General features: G+C 43.5%; 1 protein-coding gene across 7 annotated transcripts in view; it reads right to left on the minus strand.

The window, feature by feature from the left end:
* Nucleotides 1–509: 509 nt before the first annotated feature.
* LOC147211552 (muscleblind-like protein 2a) overlaps nucleotides 510–14,706 on the minus strand; it is a 45,081-nt gene continuing 30,884 nt past the window's right edge. For 2 of the 7 annotated variants that reach the window (XM_086128472.1, XM_086128465.1), the window contains exons 5-10: nucleotides 12,224–12,466; nucleotides 7,945–7,998; nucleotides 7,407–7,557; nucleotides 6,351–6,386; nucleotides 5,489–5,583; nucleotides 510–3,467 (exon numbers count right to left, since the gene is read on the minus strand). In XM_086128472.1, the coding sequence (XP_085984598.1) occupies nucleotides 3,453–3,467; nucleotides 5,489–5,583; nucleotides 6,351–6,386; nucleotides 7,407–7,557; nucleotides 7,945–7,998; nucleotides 12,224–12,466 (594 nt within the window). In that variant the 3' untranslated portion in view covers nucleotides 510–3,452. The remainder of the gene's footprint in view (nucleotides 3,468–5,488; nucleotides 5,584–6,350; nucleotides 6,387–7,406; nucleotides 7,558–7,944; nucleotides 7,999–12,223; nucleotides 12,467–14,706) is intronic. The other 5 variants (XM_086128497.1, XM_086128479.1, XM_086128488.1 and 2 more) reach the window with 5 other exon arrangements.

Here is a 14,706-nt window from a genome sequence, read left to right on the forward strand (position 1 = left end):
TAGAAATATAGTATGATACAGTACAGGGCACAGAGGCCCTCGACGGTCCCGACATACGACCTTCACGTAGTTTATTGATACCCGAGAACAATCTGCCGTTAACATCTTTTCATTTGACCGTTGCATATTTATGACCTTGAATTATTTTTTTTAATCCGGATATCGACTGTATGATTTTACAATTGCGTTAGAGTAGGTTAGTTCCGATTTACGGATGGATTTTTGTCGTCGTAAAACGAGGACCATTCCGATATTGTTCAATTACTCTTTGGCACAGTATCACGCTTATTATGAATAGTATTTTGCGTATTATTTCAACTGGCCCATCCTTGCCAAAATATATTCAAAGATCAGTGTATTGGGTGAGAGAAAATACACACGCACATATATATCTATATAATATATATATATATACACACAGGTATATATATATATACATACAGTATATATATACACTGTATATTATATATGGCGGTGAATTGATATTGATAAAAAAGAAACAACAAAGGAGACATTGATTTTCTTTATTTCTTTCTTTCAATAGATTTGACATTACCTCGTTGGAACCAACGCACATTTGACTATGAGGAACATAATATAAAGACCCCCCCCCCCCCAAAAAAAATAAAACAAATGTTGACAGCAAAGTCATGAGACGTGTGTTTGTCCTGTTTGGTTGGGCGCACAGCAGCAAGGATGCCACCCAGTCTCCCGCGCGTCGCCCTCTGTTGGCCAAAACAAGCCAATTGTCGCCTCGTCACGCAGGGTCAACAAGTTCCACGCATCCTTGACTGTTTGTTTACTCCGTTGTCGTCAGCCCTTTTGGCCTCCATTGAATAAACATGGCTTCATATAGCAGTCATTATTCCTTTATTTGAAATAAAATGAAAGTACGAAGGGGGTCAAGAAAAGAACGTCTCTTCAAATAATTTACCGACCCCCCTCCCCCCCAGAAAACTATCTGCGCAATGGACTTGAGCTAAGGCAATGAGTTTGGATACGCTGAGTCTGTTCAGGGGACCAGCACTTCAGAAAGTTCTCCCGTTGGCCTTTTAACCATCCACCGTCCATGCTTAGGATACATGTGAAGGGCTTTGTGGGTAACAAAACAAGGACATCTCAAGTGCAGGTACTGCCTCCCCCCTCAACTACATTCAGTTTAAAACACGTCGTCTCCATGTAACAACATGATCGATTGTTGCACGTAAATGTCTCGTGCAGTTGACAGGAAACAGTTTAATCAATGTGAAAAGTGCAATCCTGAACCCTTGCGTTACACTGAATACAACAAGTCAGTGTGGAAGCCTGAATGTCCTTTGTCAGGCTAAGTCATCAACATTTCATTGACAGGTGTGTACATATTTCTATATTCATATGGTGATTCAGTCTAGTGAGAGTCACAGCGCTACAGCGGCTGTTGTCTTCTAGTGAAAATATTAGTTCACTGTTACAATCTCAGTGAAGAATACGAAATGTTAATTTTTTTTTTACAATCTACCGTGTGTACAGTGTCCTAGGGAAAAAGTCAACTAAACAATGTCTTTTACAAAAATACCAAACTGCAACATTTGGTTGCCACAGCAACAACTTAATATTGTTATGAAATACTAGCATACTAGAGTGAAAAGTACATCTTAACATTTTTTTCTTTTTTGGGGGGGTAAAATGTCATCAACACAAAACACATAATTTTGTTCTCCAACAATACAAGCAAGTCTATTTCTACTTCCTCATTCCTGCAACACCGTTCTTTTTTTCTTCTTCCCAGCAAGAAGGCCATGTAGGTCCAGTAGCTTTCAGAAGTCAACGGAAGCTTCCACTTCCACACCACCAACTATGCATGGCGTGGCACAGCTCAATAGGTTACATTCAATTCATAATGTGTTTACAACATAGTAACTAACAAGAAGTTGAACATAAGTTATATTACAGCAAAATATAACCTTGTAAGCCCCAGTCATAAACAAAACACACACGCAAACGACGCAATGCATGAAGACATTCGAGGAGAATGAAACCCAAGGTTGTGGATTGTCGATGGTCATCAAGCACCATGAAATTACATTTGTTTTTGGCTAGAACGAATACAAATGAAATCATGTTTTTAAAAACATCTGACAACAGGAAATATGCCGATTGGTTAAAAAAAAAAACACAGGAACATTTCATGATCTTTGACTTGCTTGAAGTGCAGGTGAACTGGGGGTTGATAATACACATAGCACAAACTTGAAATACTATTCTATATTCAGAATATAAACTACATATATACATTAGACGCAAGTTGTTTCCCCTCCTCACTCATATTTCTCTTGTAAACTACTGGCAAGAAAAGATGGTACGTTGTGAGAGATAGTTGGGACTTCCAGAAAGACACATGTGATGTCAATGGGCAGTTGGTATTGAAAACAAAACAAAAAACAAATATGACACCAGCTTGTCTGCAACTGGTCATGATTCTGGTGAGCATGTTTAGGCACTTCTACAGTTTTCTAAAATGAAACAGAATTACGGGCGATGGCGCAGTTAGACGCGTGTAGCCCTCCGAGTTCAAGTCTTGAAATCGTTGCCGATTGCACCGTTGTGTTTAGTTCTTGAAAACCCCACCAAAACACGCTGTTGTCGCCAAGTCCGCCGTGTTCTGCCGGCAGACTATCCGTTCTCATGCGCACGCACATACACACAACCTGGCTTAGGATGTCTGGGACGAAACCCCATCAAGCCCTTGGCACTGACTTGGAGCCCCGGGCCGACCAGCCCCACCCAGCCGAATGCTGTTTCAGGAGGCGGCACCTTGACAAATTCACATGTTGTCGGTGGTGTTCCGAGCAGCTTTTGGAGGGTGAGGGGGCAACAAAAACATCTTCTCCAGGTTGGACTTTGGCAAAGCGCTTCCAGGGTTGATACGATGCAGGTCACACTTAAATAGGGCATCAAGGGCAGATGGATTCCTCCGTGCTGAGGAGAGCGACACTCACGCCCCACCGGAATAAAACACTTTGGGCCGTCAACGTGCGTCTGTGTGGTTACTCACAAGGTTTCCGTGAGTGCACCATACATCATAGTGCAAATCAAGCATCCATATAGATATATTTATAATATATATATATTTTAATTATTTTTTTTACAAAACAAGGACAGAATTTGCGTGGAATTTTGTCAAATAAATATGAAAGAAAGGGTTTAAATGACCAGTGTGGTGTGCCTATGTTGCGAGTACGGTAATACAATAACAATATCTTTGACTCTTACGGTCACTCTTTCGAAAAATACATACACCCTACATAGTGTGTGCATGTGTGTGTGTATGTGTGTGTGTGTTCAGCCAACACTGCAGTAAGTGCAGTTAGTGTTACTCTCTCAGCATGCAGGGTCGAGAGCTAAGGTGGTATTTACACATGGGCAGTTTGAGGTTTTCTCCTGCAGCTCCTTGACACGCCCGTTTGTGGCGCTTACTTTAGGATGATCTGCAAGGGAGACACACAAAGACACGGAGGAACATTTCATGAGACATTCGACCCAGCACAGGAGCGCATTTTCTTGAGAAGCATCCTGATCCATATTTGTATTTTTGCCGATCTATGTATGGCCTTGGAGCCATATCCAATCACTCAAGGTCACCACAAGGGGGCGGGGACTATCCCTTATGGAAGGCATTGAACAATTGGCATGCACCACGTATCGCGGAAATGACACCATTTCTCAAGCCACAGGCAGAGCGTGGCTCTTGGTCTCCTATTTGCAAAACGATAAATAAAGATGGTAAACTCAATATCTTTTTTAGGTCTTGGATGCCCATCAAGGTTCCTGACGTAAAATATACGCGGCGCACAAACTCAGTCTGCCATTTTACTGCTTGAGGTCATTTTGTCTATCGTCTTCACAAATGCAGAAAGGTTTTGATGTAAAATAAAACAATATAACTGCCACAAATGAAGTCCACAAAAAAAAAAAGAAGATAATCTTTGATCATAAGATAACCGATTCCATGCATGATCATTTATGGGTCAAAGCTGAACTGGGGCCACTTGCTGCTGCGCCCACCCCCCATCAAATCTCAAAATATTCCCTGCATAAAATACAGACATATCCACTTCATGTGTAAAATAAAGTTGTCCCGAGAGAAACTGGAACCCCTCCTTCTTGATGACCAACTCGTTTATCAAAGCTAACAGGAGCAATGTGTTTGGAATCTGCTATTTCGTTCTCTCTTTGTTTCTTTCTTTCTTTAAAGTCAGATTACATTCAAATCTGCCACGGGTTTAAGACTGTAAATGCCCCGTATGACCGGAAGGGATTTAGTCATTAATATTTGTGAAAGATGTTTTTAGGTGCCTAATCATCTGCAACAGTGTTGCGCCAGGCACATCAAAAATATCTCGTATGACAAATTAAATATCTCATTTAAAATGTAGGGTGGATGGGCGAGCTGGGGAAATCTAATGACAACATGATGCTCAAGATGATCTTTCAAATATGTTGGTACCTAAATCATCCTCCAATCCTCGAATAACCGTTCAGGTGCAATGACGCAGAAAAACAAAACAAAAAAGAACCATTGAGTGAAAATCCATCCAAATGGGGGCTGTTGTTGTGAGTGACAGAAGGGGGCGCTGTGGTATAATTTGTCAACTGACCTGTTGTAGTAAAAGTTCCACGGTGACAGTAGATGTGGGCCAGCTCAGTCTAGCCTTGACTAGCATTGTTTGGATTCCAATTTCTGTCCAGCCCTTTTTTTCGAGTTAACTCGTTCTTTCTGCGTGTATGTTTTTTTTCTGGCTTCCCGTGACAACCCCGAAACGTGTGTGTTTAGTTTGCTGCAGACTGGTGGATCTGCATGCTACTGTTAAGTGTTGTCTGTCTTATGTGTTGACCGGTGATCAGCTCAGGGTGTACCCCACTCTCACCCTAAAGTGCAGTTTTTCACTCTTCACGTTCAGACTTACAGGTGATTACCGTGCATGCATAATGGTGCTTTTTAACTTGCAACAAGGACACAGAAAGGAGTGAAACCAGTATGTCCTGAATGGTACTGTACATATGTGAATGTGCAAACTGCGTGTGTTTGCATAGTGCACAAGCAATGCAGGGGACCCCCAACCCCAACTCCGCTCCCCCACTGCTGCAAGATGGAGGGACGTAAAGTATTTGACATGATGTGGGAACTTCAAAAAAACAAACAAACATGCACAACAGAACCAGGAAGTGGTACAACATAACACAACTACTACATTGCAAATGTGGGAGCTCTGAAGAAGTACTTGAGGAGAGCGCCTAGAGGGGCTAAGCATTTCTCAGGAAACACGATCGGCCACCCCGGAGGAGGCTCTGCTCCCTGGGAAAGCCCCACTTTCCTGCGTTCACACCAAACAGGTGGAAGAGACAGATGGGGAGGGGCCTCAGCCGCAGGTTACGTATTTGTAGTTGGAAGGAAAGACTTCTTCAGAGCTCCGGGGACTGATGAAAGAAAACTTTGAAAAGAGCAAACCTGATTGGCTTGGGCTGTTGCTGCGTAGGGGACACTTGTGGCCGGAGTTGTTGCTGCAGAAACAGTAGCAGGCGTAGCACTGTACATCATTGGAACTTTGTTTTGAGGATGAGAAAAGGCAGAGGGAGAGGGAAGGATTTGGTGCAGTATGACAACCATGGAAACAGGCGTGTCACGTGCATGGTGATGCGTAGCGTTTGTTGATGTTGTTGCAGATGGTGGTGGTAAAGGCGACGGATGTGACAGTGAGCCAGCAAGCCATCGTTAGGGTGACACCAGCAGATGATGTGCAACCATTCACAATGCAAAGCAACGAGGGAGGAAGAAAAGAAAAAAAAGTGAGGAGAAAAGAAGAGACAAGCAGATTACAAACACAAGTTAGGATCTTCTTTCTTTACACGGAAAATCAATTTGCTGCTTTTCCAAAGACTTCAACTACAACAAACCAGTGAGCCTTCCGGCCGCAGAGATTTGAATTCATTTCTTCTATTTACACCAAAAGAAATACGGCAAAACTGCCCCTCTTCACGCAAATGCAGATTCACTGAGCCTTTACTCATGTAATGTGATTTGTTAACTTGGACATTTTATTTGTCCCATCCTGCACCGAAAGAGTTATGCAGAATTGTCCCTCTGGCTAGCTGACTTAAAATTCCCTCTTCAACAAGCTGTGAAAGAAGTTGCGTCTGTGTTTTAAGAAAGAAAAATACATAATGACCATTTGACTTGTGTGGTTTACACTGAGCCTAAATCATCGAACAACATGCGATGATCTTCTGCAGTTATTCCCCGTGGTGAATCTGTGTGTGTGTGTGTGTGAGAGAGAGAGAAAGGGCACATAAGCGTTAGGGTCAGAACCTACCAAGACTGCTAGCAGGCGTCATGCACAGGACTGACCCTGGTGTGTTCATGCATAGAGAGAAGAGAGGGTGGGGGCAGGGGCGTACAGGTTAATTGACAGGGAGGGGAGTGACAAAAGATTAGACAAGTTACTGTGTTGATGAAAGCGAGCGAAGGGGTTCCCGTTGACCAGTTACAGTCGTGACAAAATGGGCAGGCCTAACCTCACCATTTAGCAAAGGCACAGGTGTCAAACTCCCGTCCTCGAGGGCCACCATCCTTCACGTTTTAGACGTCCCCCTGCCCTCCTCCAACAAACCTGATTCAAATGATCAGGATCGTTATCAGGCTCCTGCAAAGCTGCCTGATGAGCTGGTCATTTCGACTCAGGCGTGTTGGGAGGACAAAACATGCAGGACAGGGACCCTCGAGGACTGGAGTATGACACCTCTCAGCTCAGGTGACTTCACCAGCGCTTTTAAAGTTATTTTAATTTATATCGCTGCTGGATTGTTTGACATTGCACTTTTAAAAATCTTTCTATTTTTGCAATTCCCTCCTCACCTGTCTGGAAAAAGAGAAGGAAAGTGGGAAGACTATCGAGTTGGATCTCAACTGCAGCCATACTTGAAAATGAAGATGGTGCTTTCCTTTCACGCAAAATATCACATGAAACTTGAGATAGTCTCCGTGATGTTGTGTGCAGATGGGTCACGACTGTGGAAAAAGCCCAGCCATCTGCAGGCATGAGCACACTAACCTGATTGCAGATGGCAGACTAAAGACTAATGTACTAGCCACAGTTCAGCTGGATCAACAAGGTGGAGGCTAAACAAAGACAATGTCATCTTTGAAGGCCAGAGCAGCACCAATCGTGACGGAATGAAGTTTCACTACGCACTTGCGGCTTTCTCATGGGAGTTTCTGCATTAGAGAAGCCCGAATTTATTTACCCAACGCCTCGCAGGGGAAAAAGGGCCAAAGTCAGGGATTGAAAAGACATACGGGGGACCCTCCAGTCCCCCATATGTCTCCATCGTGACTGGTCACGAGAGGATGCCTGCCCGTCTGCACTTACCTGTGGGAAAGAAAGCGGGCTGTTGTAGCTGGGCACTGGCCAGCGCCTGCTGGTAGTGCAAGACACTGGGGTTAAATAGCGAGCTGGCACCGTTGCTCTTCTCCAGTGCCGCTCTCTTTGGTAGTGGCTGAAGGACGCCGTGGGGAAAGGCCTGGCCACCGGGGAAACACACGAGCACACACACAAGAGAAGAGCGGTCCATTTACACGTCGAAAGAAATCAACGATGAAAGAGGCAACTCTACAGTTTGACTAGGCTCAGCACATAAAAGGCAAGAATGCAGGAAAAACTACATCAAAAATATTCAGAAAATTTGCACAGTCAGAAATATCTTATCATTAAACTGGATTTTGTTTTTCCTCATTTCATGAATGTATCATCTAAGCTGCAGTTGCCACTGGCGTACAGTACACTATGAAACTTCCAATTGCATTACAGCGTTTCACAACAAGCAAAAGAGGAAAATTAAACTTTGTGAGTGGCTACAAGTACAATTAAAGAAGCTACATGCAAAGCAAAAGGTGAAAGGTCAAAGTACCAGGTCTACAGTTGCCTCGAGGGGTCGCTTCATTGCTTTGGCAGTCGACTGAGTCTTTAATTAGCAGGCAGCGAGCACATGATGGCAGTGGGCCAATGGGATTCAAGCGTATTAACATACAGGTAACAGCAAGCAGAGGTGCATCATGGGGGGACAGCATTGCATTGTGGATAGGTGAGAAGGAAACAAAACAAAAACAAAAAGAATCTGAATGCAAGTATACCACATACAAAACCATAGACATGCGCATACACCAAAAACCCATTGAGTCTACATTAAACATTTGCTACTTCTTGAATTGGAAATACCGTTGGACAAAACGAGACTATGTTTTATGTCATTTCTACCGGGCAAAGAACTTAGTAGCGAGACTTACTATAACTTTTGTCGGAAACAAAAAGCATCCGGATAAACAAGATCAACCGAACTAGGAGCTCTTCTCCAAACTGGATGATGTGAGGTAGTTGTTTGTTTCAAGCCATCCTGCAGCATGTACTCGATCGTGTCATTTGAGCCGAATTCGACAATTCAATGTGGAGCGCTGTTCATTCTCCAAGATGCTGTACATATTCGGGCGGGAGGATCACAGCTCTATGAAGTAGCAAGACAAAAGTTGTCCATGCAATGATGACGCAGCTCAAAGAGATGGAACGCAAAGGTCCGAAAGGGGTCCGCGCGGACGCCTTCCTTTGTGTGTTGTGTGCAAATGACATCACCGTACTGTACTGATGCGCTGTGACATGAATAAACAGCGAGGTTAGTTGAAGATGGAAGATGGCGCTGTGCCGTGAGTTGAGAAGCAAAGGCGGCGGGCAGCACACCGCTGCGTATGAGGGAGCAACAAAAAATGTGGCACACTGAAACAGCACCAGAAACAGAACATCGCCCCTTTACTTTCCCCGTTTTAGTCTGCTAATGTGATTTATGGGCAGTGATATTTACAACAGTAAGGCGACAATGGTTTTATGGGTCTCTGCTTCGGCGAGGACAGTGGGCTCAAAAGAAAATTGGATGAAAGGTGCTGACGAAACGAAATCAACCAAGGTTAGGCTCCTCACCTCCAGCACCGCATGTAAGCGCGGCTGGATAATATCGAATAAACAAAAGATAAGATGGGGCACCACATTGTAATGTGAGGGGGGCTGAACGGAAACGTCTGTGTGGCAAATGGGGATGTTAATGAGTTGAGGGACTGTGCAACGAGGAGAGGATTGCACCAAGGGGTCATCACTTTGCCCCAAGTGGCCTTATGTACTCTACGTTTGGGGTGAGTGGAGCAGCCGCATGGCACGATCACACAGTTGCCTAGCCGATTATGGCGGACGGACACGGAGAACAAAGCAGCAATGACGCTTGCCAGTGAGCTGGCGTGCCGGGCAGGGTAAAACAGACGGGCGTGGCGTGAGGTGTTAGACAAAGTGCAGCGGCTAACAGGAGCGTTAGAGGGGAGCCTGGAGGATGGCGAGGCAACGCTAACACTCATAGCCAAGCATGTCCCCTTATTCTGCCAGCATTTCCACCTGTATGTTGGCCAGTTGAGGGATGTGATGTGACTTTCGCATCCATCCTTGATTTCATTAGCACTGATCTGCTGAGAGCTGAATTCATCACGAGCAGGGAGTGGTGACGGCAGGGTCGGTCGGGGGTGTTCTAGTTGCTGACTGAACCGAGGGCGTTGTACAATGAAAATGCTCGGGTAAGAACAGATTGTTCATGCGGTATTATTTTGAAAGGACCTCACTTTGGGAGGACCATTGTTAGTGAGCCGAGTGTACACTGGAACCTGCCGGAATGAGCTTGCGGAGGTGGGTGGGTGCTTGACAGAGTAATAAAAAAACAGGGCTCCACATTTAATGGTACTGTGGGGGTGTCACTACGAGCCACGCGCGTGTGTGTGTTCAATTTAAAGGAGGTGGTGCATCTGTTACACTGGGAATGTAAGAGGCTACCAATGTTTAGTTTATTTTAGCAATGCTATAGTCAGGCTATGTTTAAAAAATATCAATAAAAAGAACGTAAAAGTATGTGTTGATTAGGGCAGCGACATTATGATTCTTCAGTGGATGATTTCATCGGTCGTGACTTCCAAAAGTGAACATGAAATCCTCTCACAGCACCTTCATCTAAATCCTCGCCAAAATGTAATGAATTTTTGATCTAGGTGTTTGTATTTTTTGCATGATCCAACTAATTGTATCCCTCCTTATATTTATATATATATATATTACTTTTATATTTTATAGATATTTATATTTATATATACCGTTTAATCATGTCAATATTGATTGCGATGAGCATTCAACTATGATCAGCACTCAAACAAGACCGCTAGCCCACAACTTTTGCGCTGTATTGTAGGGTTGCACGAGATTGGAAAAGCATGCAATGTGTAATATGGGTGTTGAATTTTGCAATAACAATGGTACTGTGATATTCAACATGTACCTAAAGAAATGAAATTAGTATTACCTCTCCAAAAAAAAAACAAACATATTTTTCATGCGGCACAAATAGCAGGCTCCATGTATTCTTAGCTAATTGTAATAACTTACAATTAAGGTTACCAAACTAATTCCAATTAAGTTGGGACGTTGTGTCAAAAACATAAATAAAAACGGAATGCAATGATTTTCAAATCATTCAACCTATATTCAACTGAACATGCTGCAAAGACGAGATTTTTAAAGTTCATTTTTTTTATTTTAGCAAATAAGCCTCAGCTTTGAATTTTATGGCTGCAACATGTTTCAAAAAATCTGGGACAGTTGGCAAAAAAGACGGAGAAAGTTGAAGTATGCTCATCAAACACCTGTTTGGAACATCCCACAGGTGAACAGGCTCACTGGGAACAGGTGGGTGATATGATTGGCTAGAAAAGAAGCTTCCCTGAATTACTTACTTTGTCATTCACAAGCAAAGATGGGGAGATGTTCACTTCTTTGTGAACGTACAATTGCAAAAGGAATCTAGGGATTTCATCATCTATGGTCCATAATATCATCTAAAGGTTCCGAGAATCCTTAGAAATCACTGCATATGTAAGTGGCAAGCCTGAAAACCAACATTCTATCCCTCAGGTGGCACTGAATCTAAAACCGACATCATTGTGTCTAAGATATAATCACATGGGCTCAGGAACATTTCCAAAAACCAATGTTACTCAATACAGCTCTGTGCTACATCCATAAGTACGAAATAAAACTCCACTATGCAAAGCAAAAGCCATTTATCAACAACACCCAATAGCCCAAGCTCATCTAAGCTGGCCTGATGGAAGTGTTCTATGGTCTGACGAGTCCACATTTCAAATTGTTTTTGGAGATTGTGGACGTTGTGTGCCCTGGGCCAAAGAGGAAAAGAAGCATCCTGACTTATGGACGCAAAGCATCAGTGATAGTATGGAGCTGTGTTCGTACCAATGGCTTGGGAAACTGACACATCCGGGAAAGCACCATTAATGCTACATACAGTTTTTGGAGAAAGATATTTTGCCATCCAAGCAACATCTTTTTCATGGACACCCCTGCCTGCTTATTATACCAGTCCACATTTGGCATGTGTTACAACGGCAAATGGCTTTGTCGTAAAAGACTGCGGGTACTCGACTGGCCTGTCTCCCATTGAAAATGTGCGGCACATTACGTAAAACAACGGAGACCCCTGACTGCTGAACAGCTGAAGCTGTACATCCAGCAAGAATGGGAAAGAATTCCACCTACAATGCTTCAACAATTAGTGTTCTCAGTTACTGAATTTTGTTAAAAGAAAAGCTGATGCAACGCAGTGACCCTGTCCCACCTTTTTTGGAACGTCTTGCAGCCATAAAGTTCTACGTGAGTGATTATTCGAAAAAGTTGATCAGTTTGAAGATTAAGTATCTTGTCTCTGTAGTCTACTCAATTGAATATACCGGTAGGTTGAACATGATTTGCAAAACATTGTATTCTGTTTTTAATCATGGTTAACACATGATCTCAACTTTAATGGAATTGTGTTTGCAGCAATGCTCTCAGATACTGTTCTCCTATTGGATGGCGATATGCATTTGATTGGTCAAAGTCAGATAAAATCATTATCAAAATTCTAGATGAAACTAATCGCACGTCTTTGCAATATGTGTCATGAATGTCTCATTATCTCGCTGACGATATTTGGTCGATATACTGTGGAGCCGTACCGTACTCTACAGTAAGTATAGCTTAAACCTCCCACATTCTATGATATGCTCTATTACAGTGGCCTAAATTTGTCCATCAAGACTGTGGCGCTGTGCTCTCACCATGGCTGCTGTCGTAGCGACGGCTTGTGTGGCCTGGTGTTGGGTGGCCTTGATCTTGGCCTGCAGATGGGCCGGTGGATGGAAGTACTTGCATTTCTCACGGGAACAACGGCTCTTGATGTAGTCCATGCAGACGGTAACTGTGTTGTCACTGGTGTCGATCATGGGGCTGTCACACGGGTGGGCAAAGCGGCAGTCCGTCTCGCCGCGAGCACAGTTGCCCCGCTGGAACTCGCGACAAACCTGACCCCACACACACACGCACGCGCGCACACGCACGCACACACACACACACACACACACACACACACACAAGAAATGACAGTGAGAAAAACAGGGTTCAGACATGCCAAGACTGCAACAATACATCACAAATCATTCATCTCTTCATGGATTTAGTTTTCTTTTAAATAGAAGTCCTTTTGAAACGGAATGCATGCCACGCGACCGAGGAACCACGAAAGCAACCAGCACTGAGGCCTGAATCACAGGAGGATCCGCTTTTCATTGGCATCTTGGGGGCCTGTGACACACCATGACGCGGACACGCACACACGCGGATCATTTGCAAAGATCCATGCACATCATGTTCACAAACGGTCTGTGTGGGAGTGCATACATGTCTCTGAGGGATGCTGTTTCATTAGTGAGTTTCATTTATAGTAGTTGCTAAGTGATAGCGCTCGCAAAGATAAACACATCGAGGCATACACCTCCGCATCACCGAGTAGATCTCATGCAGAGATGGCAATTGTTTATCTTTCCAAACGTCGAGGGGGGAAAATACTTCACAATTAATGAAGTTCTAATTCAGTATTGTCTGCCAGTGGGTTGATGTCATCTCATAGCCCACTGCCATTAACTTTATTAAAAACACATCAGGTTTTATGTAAAGAATGACAACATTTAAAGATAAGATGACTATCTGGTCTGTGCATGCTCTTTCTTATTTAAATGTGTAGTGACGTTGTTGTTTACACACCTGAAAATGGCATTGTCCGACCAGAGCTTGTCTGCCATGGGATAACTTGTTTGAAACTACTTGTAACTTGTCTTTATCAAGCTGTTGCTTTAACAATTATGATGACAATTATCAAGGCACAGAACTATCAGCTGAAATCAGTGTTTGTGCCAATTTCCTCAATTTTGGGGGATTGATGATCGGCCAAAAGGTAAAACCGATCTTCTTCACCAATCTCCTCCCCTTCTGCAGAGGTCTGACAAAGTCAACCGTTGTCCTCTTCTGCTGTTTTAAAGATGGAGAATTGGTGATCGGCCACATAATCCTGATTGGTGCACCCCGAAAGACAATCACGACTACTGTGCTAAATAGAGGAATGAACTCCAGCCAGAAAAATCACGTGATGTTTACATCGCTCTGCATACGTCACACCACTGTAAAACAGCTGTTTTGAAAAAGGTAGTGGCACATGTAAAACGGCATATCAGAATACTGTACATCACGTCACATGGAAACAGTTGACCAGAGATCTTCAGTCGGAATGATTAAAATTGGAATTCCAAAAAAGTCTTCACGTAATACCGGCTAAAGAGAGGAGGTTTTGGTCAAAGCCGCACAGCCTTCTCAAACACACACATATTTTCGGTTTTCTATTCTCAAAAAGCCTACCCAGTGTGAACCATGCCTACAATAATAACAGTTAGAATTGTTGACTCACGTGAAGCTGGAAAGGATCACAAAAGTATCTCAAGGATTTATAATAAAGCACAACAGAGGACACCTCTGCTGTCCCACCAAAAACTGCTTCAAGTTTGATTTTTGCAGAACAGCGCCTGCAGAGTCAACGTCGTGGCAGTCAGAATCCTGACCTCCACCTGATTAAGATGCTGCGACATAACTTCTGAAGAACGAATTACACCAGGCAGTAGACATCCCAGGAATATTGCTCAAAATACAACATATATTGTCTAACAGGCAACAACAGGAAATGTTTGGTTGCAGTTATTTCTGCTAAAAGGAGGCACAATCAGATCATAAATTCAAAGGTTCACATACCGTACTACAAAGTGTTACTTTATTTACAAATTTTTACTGTCAAGCAAAGCGGGGCTGTGAAAATGCTGCCCATTACAGGCGCAAAACACAATCGCCCCGGGGCTGTCCAGCAACGAAAGTCAAATGTGTGGTTGGAATGCACACGCGTGAGGGCGGGGCGGCCTGCCGGAAGACAGAAATGGGGGGGTTTGTATGCGAAGTGGTGCGCAGCTGTTGAAGGAGCAATTGAGACCGAAAAAAGAATCTTGGGTTGAGTTCCTCTGTTTTTTATTTGCCGAATCTCCCACCATCACCAGTAAGGGATGACAGGACCGCACGTCCAGCTGGCTATGATGTCACATCCCAAGAGTTATAGAGAGTTTATGGGATGCCACTGTGTAACTAGCTGCATTCGGCCTTGTTTGGAAGGTGAAACAGTGCCTCCTGATTTTTCAGGTTAATCATTTTGAAGAAAATGATCTGCCGT

Source organism: Hippocampus guttulatus, chromosome 1 (genome assembly GCF_054856545.1).
Source record: "Hippocampus guttulatus isolate MCC_2025c chromosome 1, RoL_Hgut_1.0, whole genome shotgun sequence".
NCBI classification, from domain to species: Eukaryota; Metazoa; Chordata; class Actinopteri; order Syngnathiformes; family Syngnathidae; genus Hippocampus; species Hippocampus guttulatus.